The 18,063-nt window shown below is 58.2% G+C and overlaps 1 protein-coding gene across 6 annotated transcripts in view; it reads left to right on the plus strand.

Annotated features, from left to right (window-relative positions):
- Positions 1-7,392: 7,392 nt before the first annotated feature.
- The window catches only part of TNS3 (tensin 3), a 215,715-nt gene continuing 205,044 nt past the window's right edge, over positions 7,393-18,063 (plus strand). For 2 of the 6 annotated variants that reach the window (XM_027045988.2, XM_053218739.1), the window contains exon 1: positions 8,431-8,664. In XM_027045988.2, the coding sequence (XP_026901789.1) occupies positions 8,554-8,664 (111 nt within the window). In that variant the 5' untranslated portion in view covers positions 8,431-8,553. Of the gene's footprint in view, positions 7,421-8,430; positions 8,665-8,773; positions 8,876-18,063 lie in introns of those variants that run through there. The other 4 variants (XM_053218741.1, XM_027045991.2, XM_027045993.2 and 1 more) reach the window with 4 other exon arrangements.

Consider the following 18,063-nt stretch of genomic DNA (forward strand, 5'->3'; position numbering starts at 1 on the left):
TCCCTCTTTCCTCCTAGGATCCCCTTCTCAGCAGAAAATGGCATCATTGAGACACCTGCGTGGCTCGGTCTGTTAAGCGTCCCGACTCTTGATTTCAGCTCAGATCATGATCTTGAGGTTCATGAGATCAAGCCCTGCGTCCAGCAGTGTGGAGCCTGCTTGGGATTCTGTCTCTCCCTCCCCTGCTCTCTCTCTCTCTCAAAATAAATAAACTTTAACAGAAAATAATAATTAAAGCTTAAAAAAAAGAAAAAGAAAACGTCATCATTTCCCAGAAGATTATGCACCTATGGTCTAATTCGTAGACACTGGTGTATTGTGCAAAAGGTCGCGGAGAGTGAAGGGGGGCGCTGAGGAACAGAAATCGCTCCCCGAGTGTGCTGACCTCTGGGTCGGAGTGGGGAGAGGCCCGGAGCGTCTGAAGGGAGTCTGACAGGGGAGGAGAGACCCTACCAGGCGAACCACGGGGCATCTGCGGAGCCAGATTTTCTCTGCAGCGGGGTTCTCGGTGGAGAGCTGCTTAGTGCACACCCAAGTAATTCCTTCTGTAATTCATAATCGTTTCAACGCAGAGGAACAAAACAAAGCCACAGAGCCCTGGCCGCTGGCCTGCTGGCCCATCTAGAAACAGGAAGAGGAGAACGGACTGGCCCTCCCTGCGTTCTCTCCCCGGCCCTGGGCCCTGTGCCCCCCCCCACCCCCCGCAGTAGGTCTCCGTGGTCACGGAACTGGCACCAGTGGATGGCAGACCCTGTGCAGAGGCCACAGGGAGGCCCCCCTTCCATCCTGCACAGACCCCAAGACTACAGGGGCCACGGCCTCGGGGCCTGAGCTGAGCCTTGTACCTCCGCCTTCTCTCCTGCCTGAGGCAGGGACCCTCCGGCTGGGCTCTGGGGTCCTGTCCCCTCCTGCTGGGCTCTGGGGTCCTGTCCCCTCCTTCTGGGCTCTGGGGTCCTGTCCCCTCCGGCTGGGCTCTGGGGTCCTGTCCCCTCCTGCTGGGCTCTGGGGTCCTGTCTCCTCCTGCTGGGCTCTGGGGTCCTGTCCTCTCCAGCTGGGCTCTCCGGTCCTGTCCCCTCCCCTCAGGCCCACCTCCTTGGATGCCTGCACCCAGGCTCAGGAGGGCTGTCCTTGCCCCCACACCCGGCTCCTTCCCGGGCCTTGCTGGTCAACACGTCCACACCTTCCTCTTCCTCCAGGGTACCTGCCCTGCACACCCCTCGGGGCATCTGCACACAATCACAGCTTCTCCGGACCTTAGAACTGGGGACAGTGGGCTGACGTTTCTGCGGCTGGGGGGTCCCATTCGCTTGGAAGCATTCAGGCTGAGCCTCATGAGTGTGAGCCTGGTAAAGGGGACATCCTGACCTGGAAGGTGGAGGTCGGGGACTTCTCCAGCTGGAACATTCTGGATTTCTCAGATGGGCCTGGCATGACCCACAGTCGCCTAACTCTGGCCCTGGGATCTCACTGCAGGGGTCCAGGAAGCAGGGGCCCGGCAGCTGCCACCGGCGAGGGCTCAGTACTTGTTTGCTCGGTGAACACACCCTTAGGGCCTGGGAATGAGCACGGCTGCCGGAGCACGTGCCCTTTTGAAGGTCTGTTGGATGAATGTTACAGCCTCTAAGTGCCACGTGCCTGGCACACAGTAGGTCCGGTGAACCTTGCTGGGTGGGTGAGTGAGCGAGCGAGCCAGTGACCTCGGGGCTTCTTACTCCGCTCAGGCTCCTGGTGAAGTACCAGCTGGCTGGCAGGTCAAACACCTTCTGAGAAGGAGAGAAGGCAGTCTCTCACCTTCTGGGGCTGGAAGTCGGAGACCCGAGCATCAGCAGGCCGGTCCCTCCCGAGGCTGTGCTCCTGGGCGTGCACGTGGCTGTCTCCTCCCCTGTGTCCTCACATGGTCGTTCCCCCTGCCTGTGTGTCCTGATCCCCGCTTCCTATAAGGATGCCGGTTACACTGGATTCCGGCCCACGCTAGTGACCTCGTTTCACATCAGTCACCTCTTTGAAGACCCCATCTCCAAGTACAGTCATATTCCATGATCCAGGGAGTTAGAACTCCCACACGTGAATTTTGGGGATCCCAGTTCAGCACAGCGGCCTCACGAGGGGCAGGTGACTGAGAATGCCGTGAAGGCCACACCACACGGGGAGGTGCCCATCGAGGTCCCACAGGGGAGCCCCTGCCCACCGTTCCCATGCTGCTGTCACACGCAGAGCCCTGGGGCTCCCCTCCGGGGCTCGTCTATGTCGGTGCGCACGGCATTGGCGGCCAGGGGCTCTCTCTGTGTGGCTGCAGAGACCCAGCCTCCCTCTGTCCTGTCTTGGCAGACCCCCTTTCTCTGTCTTAGCTCCCATCTGAAGTGTCGGGCCTGGGACTGCAGACCGGTTTCCAGGAAGACAGGCCTGCCCTGCTTCCCCCCACGCCCCTTCCCTCCCCTCAGGCCCCAGATGGAGGGGCTTAGTGAGAGGGGCTTCCCCACTGAAGGTCTCTCTCTCTCTCTCTCTCTCTCTCTCTCTCTCTCTCTCTCTCCCACCGGAGGTGATTGTGTCTCGGGCCCTGCAGGTGGGGCTGTGCGCATGGGGATGTGTCTGTGGGTCTAGAGGGAAGGGCCCTCCATGTCACCTCCCCAGGCCCCTGCCCCAGATAACCTCATTCTTGTGATATTTGGTGGGGACGTACTGCTGTCCGGCTGGTCCAACTGGATCAGGAGATCCGAGCTCAGTCTGGCCCTCGGCTTGTCATTCACATTGGAGAGCTGACCTCAGCTCTCCGCTGTCCCGGGCTTGGTCGGGACCATGGCCAGAGGCTCCGGACTCCTGCAGCTGCCCACGGTCAGCCCTCCCCCTCCCAGGCTCTGCAGGGGAGACTCTGGGGTCTTCTGGGGGCCTGGACCTCGGCTTGGTGCAGGAATCACGGCTTGTCTTGAAACAGGCTTCCCCCATGGTGATGTTGGAATCTGTGCTGCTCGTGCAGAAAGCAATTAGATTGTCAGGGATCGTTACCACTTTCAGGAATCTAGAGCATTCCTCACTCTGATACACGGAATAAAGGAAGACGGAGGTACTAGCTTTTGTGGTTCCCTTTACGTCGGCAGGTTGAAAGTCAGGTGTGATTGGTGTTCTGAAGTTTCAGGAAATATTCGTATTATCTGAAGCAGGGACACGTATGGTTTAGCAACAGACCCGTGTATGGCTTTCTTTGCAGTGTATGTCTCAGCTGTCCGTGCTCAGGTGAGAGATGCCAGTGACCGTGTGGCCATTTGTCCCAGGCACAGAATCAGAAGAAGTATTGCACAGATTCTTCAACCAGTACATTTCGTCTCTCGGAATAACTCTAGTATTTCACTCAAAAAGAAAAAAAAAGTTAAGAAGGGTGCAGATGTGCTGGGGAGATTGAGGGAAAGAGCACCAAACGTCCACAAGTGCGGGTTTGGACAAGCTCCCCAAGCAAGGAAAGCAGGTTTCTTTGTGGCCAAAGGTTCACAGGAAGTTTGGGTGGGTGGGGGGGCTCTGCTCGCTCCAGGGTGTGGAGGGGTGGTCTGCAGGACATCTGGCACTTGGGGGCACGGGGGGGAGGGGACATGGGGGGGGGATCTGCAAGACATCTGCAGCCAGGGAAGCATGGCTGTGCTCACATCTATAAGGAAGGCGTTTCTCCTTACAGCTCCGTTGGCCCTTTTGAAAATAAGCTTGTTATTTGAGAACAAGGACAGGGCAGAGTCCCCGATAGACCCTCCCCCTTCCCCTCACCCCTCCGTCACTGTTCTCTGATGGGTACCTTGCATTACAGTGTCACCTTGGCACAGCTAAGACACCAGGGCTGGGACCTCACTCTCTCCGAAAGCCCACACGTATTCGGAGTTCATTCGTTGGACCCCACTGTCCTTTCTCTGTCCCAGGACCCCGTCCAGGGATCCTTCTGGCCGGGCAGTTCTTGGACTTTGTTTCTGACGACCTTGGGAGTTTCGATGAGACTGGTAGGGTGTTTTCTGGACTGACCCTCAGCTGGGACGGGCCAGCTTCTCCTCCTGAGGCTGGGGTTCAGGGTGAGCTGGGAGGAAGCACAGAGGCAGGGCCCTAGTGCCACCAGCTCACATGGGAGCCACCCGTCACCGTGCACCCCGATCGCTGGGCTGAGGTCACGGCTGTCCAGTTTGCCGGCCTCACTTGCTCCCAGGCCTCCGACCCCTGCTCTCTCAGAGGAAGGAGGTCACCAAAGCAGCCACACTCGCGTGAGGATGAGGCGCCGTCTCCTGTCTCCTGGAGGGGAGCTACACACATAGATTATTTGGAATTCTGCCAGGGAGTTTTGCCTGTTCTCTGTCACTCAGCATACATTCAATCGATCGATCAGTCAGTCAATGTGTATGGACGTCTGGGTATTGGCATGTATATTTTGAATTACAACCCAAAACTGTATTTATTTTGTGGCCCACATTGCTCTAGGTTTGACCACCGAGAGAGAGCTCGTCAGACTTGGAGGCCGTGTCCTTTTGGCTGCCTCCATCCTGTTAGGCTGTGAGCACGGCCTCGCTCTCTGGCACCACGAGGTGCCCCAAGCTCAGCTCACTGGTTTCCTGCCCCGCCCTAGAACCAGCCGCCTCTCCCAGAGCCCCCGCTCCTCTTAGTAGGGAGAGGGGTTAGAACTGGGGCCCGGGAGCTAGGGATGCCTCTTGGCCCTGGGGTCACTCCTTCCCAGTCTTCTCCAGCGGCGTTTTATTTTATTTATTTGTTTATTTATTTTTTAAAGTTTATTTATTTATTTTGAGAGAGAGATCAAGCACAAACAGGGGGAGGGGCACAGAGAGAGAGATTGAGAGAGAGAGAGAGAGAGAGAGAGAATGTCAAGCAGGCTTTGCTCTGACGGCACAGTCGTGGGTCTCAAATTCACAAACCTCGAGATGACGACCCCAACCGAAATCAAGAGTTGGACGGACACTCAACCGACTGAGCCACTCAGGCGCCCATCCAGTGGTGTTTTGAATAAAGGATCAAGTTCATTTCAAAGGAAGCCAGAGAAAATGCTGCTGACTTGGGTGCGACCTCGGGTGATCACCGGACCACCCGGAACTCAGCTCTCTTGACCCTGAGATGGGACCAAAGCACCTTTGCGACCTTCTTCTGCATTTGGAGGGTTAGGGTTAGATGTTCTCACAGGTATGTACAGTATGTTTCACCCCTTTGGGACACTGGACTAAACATCAGTCACTTAGCGCTCCCCGACTTTCCAGACCTCTCCCTGGATTTGTCCATTCTTCCAGAATCTCCCATTTCTTCAACATGAACACTCGCTGGAGACGCTCTGTGGCCCATGCACCCAGTGCAGCATCGGGGAGAAAAGACCTATTGGGGAGAAGGCAGCAGGAGCACCAATGACCGCTGGGGCTCTCCTTCTGGACTGGAGCCCCCAGCCGGCTAGACGTGTGTACTCCTCACTGCTGGGGCTTTGGGGCTCTGCCCCTGCCGCGCAGGACCACGGGGTGAAGGGAGGTGGGGTGGGGCAGGAGGCAGAGTCCAGACCCTCCAAGCAGCTCCCCCTTCGGGTGGCCAGAGACCTCCCCATGGCTCAGATGTCCTGGGAAGCACCGGCAGGTGGGTCCGTGTATCTTGATCCGGTTAGGAAGGCACCTAGCCGCAGGAACAGAAAACCCGGCATCCGGGGGCCTCGACAGCAGGCACCAGAAGCCCCAGTGGGGCCTGCCCAGTGGCATCTTCCCTTCCGCTCGGCCGTTGTCATGTTTGTCCTCACACTCCTGGCTTTGGGTCTCCTGGGCTCCCACTCTAAGTACCTGTAGGATGGAGCCCTGCTGGGTTCGGTCTTCAGGCTGCTCGCAGGGCTGGGGCAGGTCTCCCCCCGCCCCCCAACAGTTCTGAGCATGGCCGGAGCCCCAAGAACCAGCCAGTCATTCTGGAGAGGGCTCCAGCCCAGTGGGACCCGCAAGGGGCCTGCAATAACCAGCTGGCTCCCTTCGATGAGCCCTTGCCGCCGGCCAGGCTCTGGGGGCCAGCCCTCGGCCTCGGCCTCCTTTGGGGTCGGGCTCCTCTGCAAAGAGTGTCTTTCCGTGGGGGTCCACCTTCCTGGGGTGGTCCACCCCCAAGACCGACCCATGTGTCCTAGCACGCCTCCTGCAGCACCACACCCGCTGCCTCCCCTCCCTCTCATCTCTGGGGGGATGACCCTGCTCGTCTCTGTCTCAGAACCCTAACCCTAACCCACACCCGCGGCCCCCGCAACCGCACAGGCACTGGGCCACAGGGCCACGGCCACAGAAGAGGGTGTGCGTGCGCACTGTGGTGGAGAGGGAACCAAGGTCCCGCAGGTTTGGGGAAGGCTTTGGGAATCAGAAGAGGCCAGCTGCTGGGTTGTGTGTTTGGGGAGAGGATACCGTATCCCAGAGATCTCTCAAGGAGCACGCTACCGACATGTGCCACGCGGGCTTGGGGCCATGCTCTGGCCTCATGGTTTCTACAGCACCGTGAACCTCGTCCTGTTTTCTGCTGCCCCTTCCAACTGGCTCTCTGGAAAATGCTCATTTTCAGCGCAAGAAAGTGAGAAAATTATCCAAGTCCTTGGCCACATGCTTCCTTTGACCCAGGGATACTAAATTATCAGACTTTGGCCACAGCCAAGACCATCTTCATAGCAATGACAAGATTCCAGAAAGTTCTTTCTGGACTCCAGTGGGAACAAGAGTGAGGCAGCACAGAGGGGCTCAGGGTGCTAGAGACTCGGCGGAGCCCTCGCCCAGACTCCCCCCTGTCCTGTCTGCTGTGCTGGGAGGGGACTGACAGCTCTTGGTGAGAAGCCGTTTTTCCCTTAGCTAAACTGGTTTGAGACTTTTGCTTTCAGATTGAGATATTTTTGGATGGGTAAGAATGGAAAAAATGCGTGTCCCTTTTTCAGATAATTGTGGCTGTCCCACTCTTTGTTGAAGTTCTTAGAAACTCAAAGTTGTGGGCAGTGAAGGGGGCCGGCCTCGGACCTGAGAAAGCACCCCGCAGGTGTGGCCACCTGCACTTTGTTGAATCAGGGAGCCAGTGGCACGGACTACGGCAGGCAGAATATCCAAGAACACCAGGTGCAGGGTGCCTCCTCCCTTCTTAGGGCTCTGAGGGGGGGAATGAGGACAGACACTGTCTCAATAGGCCTCCAAGTCCCCACAGCCCCAGAAATAAGGAGGTGGTGCGGCTGGCCAGCTGGCGAGAGGCAGTGGGGCAGGTGGGACTTTGAGGGAGAGCAATTTGAGGACAGAAATTCTAGAAGAGGCTGCCTGGTAAGGATGAAGACACCCAGCTTCCCAGCCGTGAGCGTATCTGGCCTTGTTCTGGCAAGTGGACATCCTGATACCTTATGAAGTTCGAGTTCACTTAGGGACCTGGACATCGTGACAGATTCTGACATGCAAGATGGATAGACCTGGTAGGCTCGGGATGTTCGAGCAAAGAGCCAGTTGGTGCGAATGTTGGGGGAGGTGGGGTGGGGGCGAGGCGGGCAGCTCCGAAAGGGGTAAGCGTAGCTTATTGTCCTGATGGTTCTGGATCTTTCTCATATTCTGTTGCTGAGCAGCTGGGGGACCTTGCACAAATTATCTAGGATTTCAGCTTGTTTCCCTATGGGGAAAAAGAAGATAGTTAATACCAGCCTCAGCCCCATTTAGGGGTCAGCTGGCTGTGGACTCCTCCCCTGAGGCTCCATTTTGGGTCCCCCCTCCCCCTCCTGTCAGCCCTGGGGCTGGGGTCTCCTAGAGGGCAGGAAAAATGTCTGTCCTATTCCTGAGGCCTGGGGTTCAATGCTCAGGAAGCATTTACCCCAGAGTAAGAATGCCCATGAGAATGAGTTATGTGCTTTTGACCTCTTGAGAAATAATGCTACCCCGTAGAGCAATGCACTTGCGAAGAGGCGCTGGGCCCCTGATCAGGGGACGCTCCTGGTAACTGCACCTCAAGGCGAGCCCAGCCCTCTCCTGGTGGGATCCTAGCAGAATCCCTATGCCCCAGGTGGGGCTGGATCTCACAAACTGCAAGGTCATGACCCCAGGGGAAATCAAGAGTTGAATGTTCAACGAGCTGAGCCCCCAGGCGTCCCAAGGTACAGTGCTTCTAATTCTGCCAAAGGGTGTGCGTTTTTCAAGGGGATCTTTGGAGGTTGCTGCCCACTTCCCGCATTTCACTAGTGGGAAAACCAAGGCCGAGAGGCTGACTGAGGGGATATGTGGGTCTGGGGGATGCTGGCATCTCTCTTCCTTTCCTCCCCTGAGCACCCCTCTTCCCCGGACCCGCTCTTCCAGAATGCTCCTGGCCAGCCTAAATCCTGCTCCTTTCTCCAGGCTCATTTTAAGAAGTCATGTGACTTTTGAAGTCTTCCCTGAACCCTCCCTCCACTGGCCTGACCTTCCAGGGACTTGTTAAGCATCTTGTGCTTTGCCTGTCGTGGCTGTGCGGCTTTGCGTCTGCACGACCCTACTAGATTGTAAGCTGCAGGCGGGCAGGGAGGTCTGGGTTCCAGAGAGCGCGTAACCCTAGCGCCGGATGCACACGTGCGTGGCTGAATGAATGAGAGCATGCAGGAGTGAACGAACGAGCCAGTTTTGCAGGGATCCGGACCCCAGCAGCCCTTCGCGCCCCACCCGCAGCCTGCGGACACTCGGAGCAGGGGCCCCCCAGGTGGGTTCACCGTCTCGCGGTCCCGCGGAGGCGCACGGGGCCAGGTGACCGGCGGCCGGGCGCGGCGGTGGCGATTGCCCGCGCCGCCTCGAGGGGGCCCTGCGGCGGGCGCGGCCGCGAGCCAGGAGGACGGCCCGCCCGCGCTGCCGCCGCGCTGCTCGGCGCCCGGCCTGCTGCGGCCATCACCCCGCGGGACCCGCCGCTCGCCCAGGTACCGGGCCGCGCCGCCGCCCGCTTTGTGTCGGGCCGGCGGCCGCGATTGCGCGCCGGGCGCGGGGAGGGGCTCGGGGACGCAGCGCTGGGCCGGAGGCGAGGATCTGGGGTCCGGGGGCGCGGCCGGGGCGGCGCTGCGCGGCGGACTTCGCTTTCGGGGACGCGTCCCGAGACCGCAGGGCTGAGAGCCGCGCCGGGGCCCTGTCGCGATCCCCGAGGTGGGCGGGAGCCGGGGGCGGGGGTCCCCGGGCGCTCCCTCCTGACGCGGGCAGGAGCCTCGCGGGGGGCGCCCCGGGAGGGGGACGCTCGGGGCCGGCGCCACCTGTGGCACGTGCCCCCCGGCCGGCCGGCGCGGTCGCTGACAAGCGGCAGGGGGGAGGGTCGGGGCGCGCGGGGCGCCCGCGGGGTCTGCGTTCGGGGTGGGCGCCGCGGCCCGACCGGGGCGCTGGGGTCTTTGCTTGAAGGGATGTGAAAATCTGTGGTGTGGCGGGAAGGGACTCCGGAGCTGCCAGAGGGCGACCCCCTTCCCCACCGCGATTAATAAAAGCGCCCGGGGAAGTGGGGCCAGCAGGGCGCACTGTGGAGGGCGGTCACTGCCTGTTCAGAAGTCCCCCGACCCTGAGGGGGCTCCAGTCCTCCACACACTTTGACCTTCTGGAGGTTTTCATGAACGTGATCCTCAAAGACTAAAAATGCACTGAAAATCAGGTAAAAGTTTTCATTTCATTAAAGTTGCAAAGCGTTTCAGAACCAGCCGGTTTGACATTTTGGTGTGTTTGGTCTGCCTGTTGCCGTCTTTGAAGTGCTGTAGTTAGTTCTCTGCCCTTTGAAAGAGATTGGATTCTCTCCTCTCTGGGGCCTGGGAGGTTATATTTGCAAATCAATCAACAAGTATTAAGAAAGGCGTTTCTGTGGAGAGGCCTGGAGGAGCCTGGGAGGGGCCAGCGAGTCTGTGCAGCTGGAGGGTGGAGGGAAGGAGGCCAGTCCCGGAGAATGAGGGGACCTTTGTGCGCAGGGAGCTGCCTGGGACCTGGCTGGAGGCCAGACTCCTGACCTCAAAGACAAAGTAATAGTATCTTACTTTGCAATATTGCCAAGTAATAGTGACCTCTGAGGCAAAATAATCACATAGTAACAGCAGGTACTTAGTGAGCATTTGCTTGTGCTAAATGCTCCTCATGCCTTTATTGCATTTCATCCCAGTGGCCTTCCTCAGATGGGACTGGGGTTGTTGCCCCATTTTACAGGTGCACAAACGGAGGCAGAGAAAGGCCAAGCATCTTGTTCAGGTTGATGAAATGTGGTGTGGCGCAGGGCTCCAGCCGGGATGGAGGTTTGCAGGGCCCTGTCCTCGCCCCTGCTGTTGAATGCAGGTTCTGACAGCAGGTTCCTCAGCTGAGGTGCAAACTGTGAGCTGTGGCAGCAGCTGAGTTCTTGCTTTGCAAAGCACTGAGAAGGTGGAAAAAGTAGTAGCTGCTGGGAACCGGGTGCTCCTCGATGCAAATTGACCAGCTTTTACAAAGTGTAGGTTTGGCACCTAATGGTTTCAAAAGGAGCAACTTGCAAATGTGCCTGTGGGAGGTGAAGGTCACGGGGTTAAATATTATGGTCCTGCAGGGGATGTTGCTGATGGGGATTTAGGGGGGGAAAAAAGGCCTGGGAAGAAGGCTAAAAGGCAAGAAAAGTGAGGGGAGGGGCCTAGTAGGGAAGGTTTCCGACCCACTGCTGGCTGGCCCATTTTACAGATGAGTAAATTGACAAACAGGGATCCCATCAAAGCTCTGGCTGGTGCCCTGGCACTCAGGCTCCTTGTCTAGGACCAGCCTGGCATAAACCACCCCCGTGTGGGGAGAAAGCTTTCTGTTCCCTCCCAGCACCCTCCCCCCCCCCCCCCCCCCAGCTCCTGTGGGGTGGAGAGGTGCAGGGCGTTCTTGCTGGAGAACCCGCCAGCCTTAGCCAGCAGTGTTACTGTTGTGGGGCTGCTGCTCTCTGAGTGGGAGGCTTCTCTAGGGTGGCTCCCAGCCATGACTTTCTCTGGGAGAGGCCCTGTTTCCGGGCTGGGCCTCCGGCGGGGTCTAGTTCTGCCCCCAGGAGCTGGGCTGGGGTCCGGAAGATACAGGCCCTTTCTGGTAGAACTCTGTAAGCACGGGGTGATCTGTGCCCCGTGCACCTGGAGGCCCCTGTAGTCACCTCTGTCGATCCCGAAAAAGGACTCCTGGTTAGTTGGTTAGTTCAGTAGGTGTTTGGTTAAGTCAGAGCTACTGTTTGGGTGTAGGAAGCCGTCACTGGTCACTGTCACTGTCTGGGTCCCGCGCACTGTTCTAGCTGCTGGAACCCTTGCTGCCCAGGGTGGGGCGGGGTGCATGCAGGGGGGCGCCTTTCTGGGGGTGCCCATGTGGAGCTGGTATCGAACACCATTCCGCCGCTGCTTTTAAAACACGTAGACATTCAGAATCGCTTCCATCAAAGTGCCGTTGAACGTTGAGTTCTGCTGGCTTCAGTGAATGTTGTGAGTCTGTTCTCATGGGCTGAGCCCTGTGGACAGCGGGCAGGGTGGTTCCACAGCTGGAGTGGGCTCAGGGTAGGCACGGTTATCTCTCCACGACTGTCCCTTTCCTAGAAGGGCAGGAAACCAGAATCTCCTGGTTTCTAGAACTTCCTATTGCCTTCTGCCTGTCTGCACAGTGTTTGGTGAATGTCCGTGGGGCAGTGTGGGTCAGGGGTGCTCTGTCACATCCACGAGGCTGTGCATTTGGGGACATCTGGGTATCTGCTGTGCCTGGATTTGGTACAGCCCTGCCGGGTGTCCCAGAATCCCCCTGGGGAGCCGCTGAATTGGAGTGGGGGAGGCCTGCGAGGGCAAGGATGACGACCACGGGTTGGGGGAGCCCTTAGGAGCGGTCAGAGTGCCCCCCTGTGTCACTGCCCCCTGCCCGTGTCATCAGCGATGACCCCTGCGCGTTTTAAAAATTATGTTAATTTTTTTTAAAAAAGAAGGCAGTGATCTAGTATTAATATATATTGTCCCAAATGGGCTAATTTGATGAAAAATGTGTGTTTAAGGAGTCTTGGTCGGTAATCAGGAAAATTCCCTCCGGTGGGGCATTCCTGATCAGGCAACTTGGAGCCACCAGCTCTGGGAGAGAAGTCTTTCCGATGTGTCTGTCCCTCGTCCCTGGGCTGGACAGGGCCTCTGTGCTCAGCTAATGGCCTTGCAGTAGCACCTTTTTGACAGCTGAGCTGTCCTCACCGACATAGGACCTGATCTTCCCCTACCCTCCTCGCAAGGTGTGGTTTTTGTCTCCGCTTTCCAGAGCTCTCAAGACCTGGGGCTGGTTGGAACCCTGGTCTGATGGGGACAGTCTGTCCTGCCTTAGTGATGGGCGGGTGGGCAGAGCCTCTGAGTGCATGCCTTGGTGTGGTGCTGGGGGCCGGGGGGGGGGGGGGCGTCCCGGATTGGAACCCAGGTCCATCTGCAATCTTGGGACTTGTTCCCAAGACCAGGGGTATCCATGGGTCCCCGCGAGGGGCTGGCGAGGTGTCCGCAGCTGGCGGGGCTCCTGCCCCAGCTGCTTCCTCGGACAGGGAGCCTGTTGTCGCTTTCTGCCTCTCTTCCTTCCTCCGTCAGTGCTCATTGTGGCGCGTGGGGGCTCCCGCCTTCCTCTTCCTCTCCTGGGGAGACCGGAGAGCGCTCACTGCACCCTTGGCAGCCCTGGCTTTGTTCTTCAGCTTTAGGAGTCATCTGTGGGCCCCCGTTCCAGCTTCCCGAGTGGCGAACTGCTCACGCTCCCGGGGCCGGTCTGTGCCCGTGGGCCCCGTCCAGGAGGCTGAGGCTCCAGGCAGCCGGCACTGTGCTCAGAGGCCACGCAGGGTGTGCCCTGAGCGTAGACTTTCTGAGAACGTCTGTGAGCAGGGAAACTACCCCCCGAGGTTCGGAAGGCCCAAGAACTAGCTACAGCCGACAGAGAAGGCAAGTGTCTACTGGAGTGGCCCGGAAGGCCTTGCCGGCCTCTGGCGGCTCTGCTGTGGGCAGGACGGGCCTGGAGTGGGGACCCTTCTCCAGTTCCCGGCACACAGCTGCAGGGTGCTGCCTGTCACTCATCGTGAGCCGCAGGAGAAGCGTGGGCAGGCCCACATCTGGCCGGCGAGGCGCCCTGGGGCCAGGCCGGGCCATTAGCTGGGCGTCTGCGTTCTGTGCGCATTCCTCCCGGAGCCGGGCTGGAGCTGGCTGGGGGAACAAAAGGGCTCCATTGACTGGGTCCTGGCCTTCCTCCCTCCTAATTCATCACCTCCCAGGGGCTTCCTGAGCCTCACTCCCTCTCTACTGGGGATTTTGGACGCAGATCAAAGGCACGGCTCGGGCAGCCTGCTGGGAGGAAAGAGTGGGTTCTGGTGGCCACAGACTTGGGGTAAAGCCGCCCTTTGTCGTGGGGAGTATCCTTGGGGTTCCCCACCTGCAGCCTGGGGCCTCGGTGCCCTCCAGGGGACTCACACCAGCACGCCCAGCAAGCCCCGTGGTGGTGTTTTGTGTGACTTTGGGGTTGCCTCTTGGAGTTAGGTTGGGGTTTCCTCCCTGCTTGTGGCCCAGGGCCCCTGCTGAATTTCCATAGCTCCGGGGTCTCCTGCTGGAATTCCACTTCCGCATTCTTGGAGGCGCTATCTGATCCCCCACGGGGGCCAGCAGTGTGATCCTTGGAGGAAGTGGTGGGACTCGTTTGTCCTGGTGATCTGGGGACGGGATCTGAAGTCCCCCGGGGTGGGGGGGGGGGTTGGGCAGTGAGGGAAGGAAGGGGCCTATCTATGCCCTCAGCTGGTTGGGCAGGCATTTCCCCTTGTCCTGGGCCAGGAGGGGAGGGGACAGTTGTCACCAACATTTTTCCCCAGTCAGGGAAGCTTCCCAGGTAGTGGATGTCTTAGCTTCTTAAATTGATTTCGGACTCTTTCTACAAAATGATTGTCACGCAATACGTGCTGGCTGTCGACTTGGAGAGCCGTCTTTCTGTAAGCACTGACCCAGAGGCAGTGTTCTGGAGGGCTGTGCTTCTGGACTTTACCTCACTGAGATCACGTGCGGTTTTAGCACCAACAAGGCAGTAAATGCATCCCTTGCCCTGCCCCCCTGCCCCCTGTAACCACCTCTGCACACGCACAGGCATCGGTGACAGTGCCCCAGGAGAGGGATGTGTCGTAGCGGACGTGAGGGCTGTGTGTCCTCTGCATGCACCGCCTGCATGCATCATCCCTGCATGGGGGCTGTTGAGCAAGATCCTGGCCCGTCATGTCCGCGGAAGGACTTGCCAGTCTGACCGAGGTCAGAACACAAACTTATTTTTGGTATCGTGGTAAAATACATAAATCATAACATTTTCCGCGTTAACTTGAAGAGTTCAAGCGCACAGTTCAGCGGCGTTGAGCACATTCATGCTGTCCATCCCCAGATCCGTTTCCCTCTGGAGAAGCCCTGTCCCCATGAAGCACTAACTCCCCACCCCCTCCCCCAGCCCCCCGCTCTATCCCCCCTACATTCTGTCTCTGTGAATGAGTCCTCCAGGGACCTTGTTCAAGTGAGGTCACACACGATTTGTCTTTTTTTTTTTTTAAGTCCGAAGCAGGCTCCAGGCTCTGAGCTGTTAGCACAGTCTGACATGGGGCTTGAATCCACGAACCTTGAGACCCTGACCTGAGCCGAAGTTGGACGCTTAACCGACTGAGCCCCCCAGACGCCCCACAATTTGTCTTTTTGGGCTTATCCCACTCGGCATCACGACCTCTGAGGTTCACTCGTCTTGCAGCAGGTGTTAGAATGTCCTTCTGTTTCAAGGCTGAAGAATATTTCCTCGTGTGGATGGAGCACATTCTCTCCCTCGGAGAGGGTCATTCGGGTTTGGCTGTTGTGAGCAGGGCCGCTGTGGTCGAGGACGTACAGGTATCTGTTTTTTAGCCCCCGCTTTCCTTTCTGCTGGGCATGTGCCCAGGAGAGGACACAGACTTTTGGACGTCCCCTTGATATATACAGTTGCATCGCAATGTGCTCTTTAGAGCCTCTCTGTGTCTGCCCAGCATCCCTGACTGCTGGGCCTACTTGGCGCCCACAGGGTAGAAACCAGGCCCGCGGGGGAAGGAAGAGGAGACTTCTTACTGAGCTATTTTGACAGATTGTGTAAACTCAGTGATTAATGGAACGAGGCAGGAAGAATGTCTTTCATTTAAAAAAAAAAAAAAAAGAGCCTTCAGAGTTGCTTGGTTTTATTTTCAATTAAAAGGGTCTGATTCTGTTTCTGGAGAATGGTTTTAATTTGGATAAATAGTTCAGTCTGGGAACCGCATGCCAGAGTCTATGATCTATGAGTGCAATTACCCAGGGCTCCATCGGCCGCTTTTCGGACCCGGGCCTGCTTTGGTTTGGCCTCGGTGCCGGGGCCCTGCAGGTGCTGAGCTTTGGGGACAGGCCACCCTCCCGACCTGTGCATTGAGAGCAAGAGGCCCAAGCCTGGTGGTCGCTGGTTAATTTTTATCTTCCAAGAATGCGTGTAGGATCTTGAGTCAGGGATGCCAAGGAGCAGGCCCTAGATCTCCCCTGCCTTGCAGTTGGACCAGATTCACTGGCATCTTTTCCAACATGGGTATTGGCGGCATTGGTCAGGTTTGGGGGACGCGGAGGGGCAGACATTCTTACAGGCTTCCCCCTTACGGAAGCTTTTTCTGAGGCCAGGCACAGGGCTCCCTGAAGGCTGGGCCTGGGGCCTTCTTTCAAAGGGGACTGGAGTTGGATTGCAGAGTTGCAGAGTTGCAGGGAAGCTGGGAGAGGGGGAGTCCTGGGGGCTCTGGGGAAGGAGCCCTCAGGGAAGCGGCCTTGGGAGCGTGAGTCCCTGGAGGAGGGATGGGGTGGAGGAGGGCAGAGGGGATGAGAAGGCACAGGATGGAACGTTCCACTTGCTAACCTGGGGAAAGTGTCAAAGCCTCAAGTCTCCACGCTGTTTAACCAGTGGGGGCGAAGTCTGCAACGGGGCCCATGGGAGCTCTCTAGTGTGGCCAGGAGCTGCAGCAGGCTGCTCCAAGTGCAGGCAGCCACACAGGAGGGGAGCCGGACGAGGTGGCCTTCTGCAGCGGGGAGGGGTCCTGGCCCTCTGCATCTGGGGGTGGGGGGAGACGCTCAGCCCACAGGAGCAGCTGGTGTGGACCAGGCCTGCGTCCCGGGACTGGCACACGGGGTCCTGACCCGCTTCTGGGCAGGCAGCTCGGGGGCTGGAGCCCTGAGGAAGTTCTGATGCGCCGCCTGGTCCTTGGGAGGCCCTGCCCATCCGGTACCGCATGGGGGGACGCTGGGAGCATCTGAGGTCTGTTTTCCCAAAGCCTGTGCACCTCCACTTCTGGAATGGCCCTGGCAGCTCCTAGGTGCCCCACAAAGCCCTTTCTGGTCGCCCACCTGCAAGCCTGTGATTGTGACCGGATGAGATGTTTGGATGAGGTCAGGGGCAACGGCAGAGTCGAGTTCTCTTGTCCTCGCCCCTTCCCACCCCGTTTCTAGGGGAATACCCATGGTGTGCGTCATCGTGGAGAGCATAGTTAGCTGTCACAGTGTTTCCGTTATTGCTGGAGATGCCATCGCCCGACTGCTGTTACCACGGTGATGTGGCCACCAGGTGGGTGCAGTTGGGGGGCCCCGTGGTGCCCACGGTCCCCAGCGTCCAGGTCTCTTGCACCACTCCTCGGGCTGGCGGCCAGGGCCCCGCCAATATAGGTCTCCTTACGGGGTCACCACGTACAGGGTGAACAACAGTCGGTAGCTGACAATGTGTGTCAGGATGGTGGGCACTGAGGCCACAGGCAGGCTGGCCGTGGCTCCATGAGGCTCTGTGACCAGTGCTCTGGGTAATCGTGTGGCCAGGACCTGGAGGGGCCGAGCTCAGCTCTGCAGCCTGGAGTGTTCTGTGGGGTCTGGACGGGTTCAGCTTCCTGGGTCTCGAGCCAAGATGGGTTGGGTCAACGGGCTGGGGGCTGCCGGAGCCTTTGGCCAACCTCAGTCTCCTTGTTTGTCCCCATTGACTTTGGGGCTGCCTGCCTGCCTTCCATTGATCTAAACCTGTTGTTTCTGCTGTGTTCCGCCTGGTGTCAGGCACGAGTGCTCTGAGGACATCAGCATGTCTACATCCTGTGGTGCCAGATGGTGTTGAGCAGAGAGGAGGCCCTTGGCTGGGGGCAGCTGGCTGTATACCCTGGGGCTGGGGCAGAATGGGAGCCGGCCTGCGGTCCTGGACCCGGGACAGCCACGGAGCTTCTCTCGCAGCCTTGCTGAACGGCCTAAGGACGCTCCCTGGTGACGTGAGGTCATCTTGAGGACACACTGCGTTTTCCTTCCTTTTCATCTTCAGTTTCTCAGCCTTTTCAGAAGACCCCATCCCAAGTAAGCATTTCTGACCCCTACGTACCCTGCCAGGCACCTGGGAAGGAGGTGGGCTGCGGACGTTGGCTGTCACAGCCCGTGTACCCTTCCTGATGCCCTCTGGGATCAGCTCGCTCATTTGTGTTCACATGTCTTTCTCACTAACATCTGAGCTCTTCCAAGGCTGCTGCTTTCGATTTTGTAAGATAAGAGCTTTGGAAGCTGCACAGAGTTAACGGTGTGCCCTTGGGCAAGACGTTTTGTCACCGGGTCCCGGGAGCCCTGTCCCCCCCTCATCGGCAGCACGCCCGGCGTGCTTCACAAACCAAGGACACAGTTCCACACCCCAAGGGAAACCTTCTAGAAGCTGATTCTTTACTGGAAGAGAGGGGCGTGCTCACGTGTTACCCCAGGGTTTCAGTAATTTTTTCAGGGCCGCCATTTTCTTTTTTCTGGAAGGTTTGCTTTGCGGTGAGCTCCATTAACTTTCAGGCGAGGGGCGCTGACACGGCCTCTTACAGACTTGAGAATCTGACCCACTGTTACTTCCTTGGAAAACTGCCACATTTCAAGTTGTCATATTATTGAGAGTTGCCAGTAAATGCCCGCTAGGAACCCATGCAGGCTCCCCGACCAGAGCCGTGAACACAAGGCCTGAGTTTACTGGTCGTGCAGCACAAAAGAATATTCTTTTTGGACTGAGCGAGTGGTGGGGTTTCCTTGAAACCCGCACTGTAAAAAAATGGCAAGAATGATTTCCTTTGTCTCACGCTCAGAATGGATTCCAGTGTTGATGCAGACTC

Source organism: Acinonyx jubatus, chromosome A2, assembly GCF_027475565.1.
Source record: "Acinonyx jubatus isolate Ajub_Pintada_27869175 chromosome A2, VMU_Ajub_asm_v1.0, whole genome shotgun sequence".
NCBI classification, from domain to species: domain Eukaryota; kingdom Metazoa; phylum Chordata; class Mammalia; order Carnivora; family Felidae; genus Acinonyx; species Acinonyx jubatus.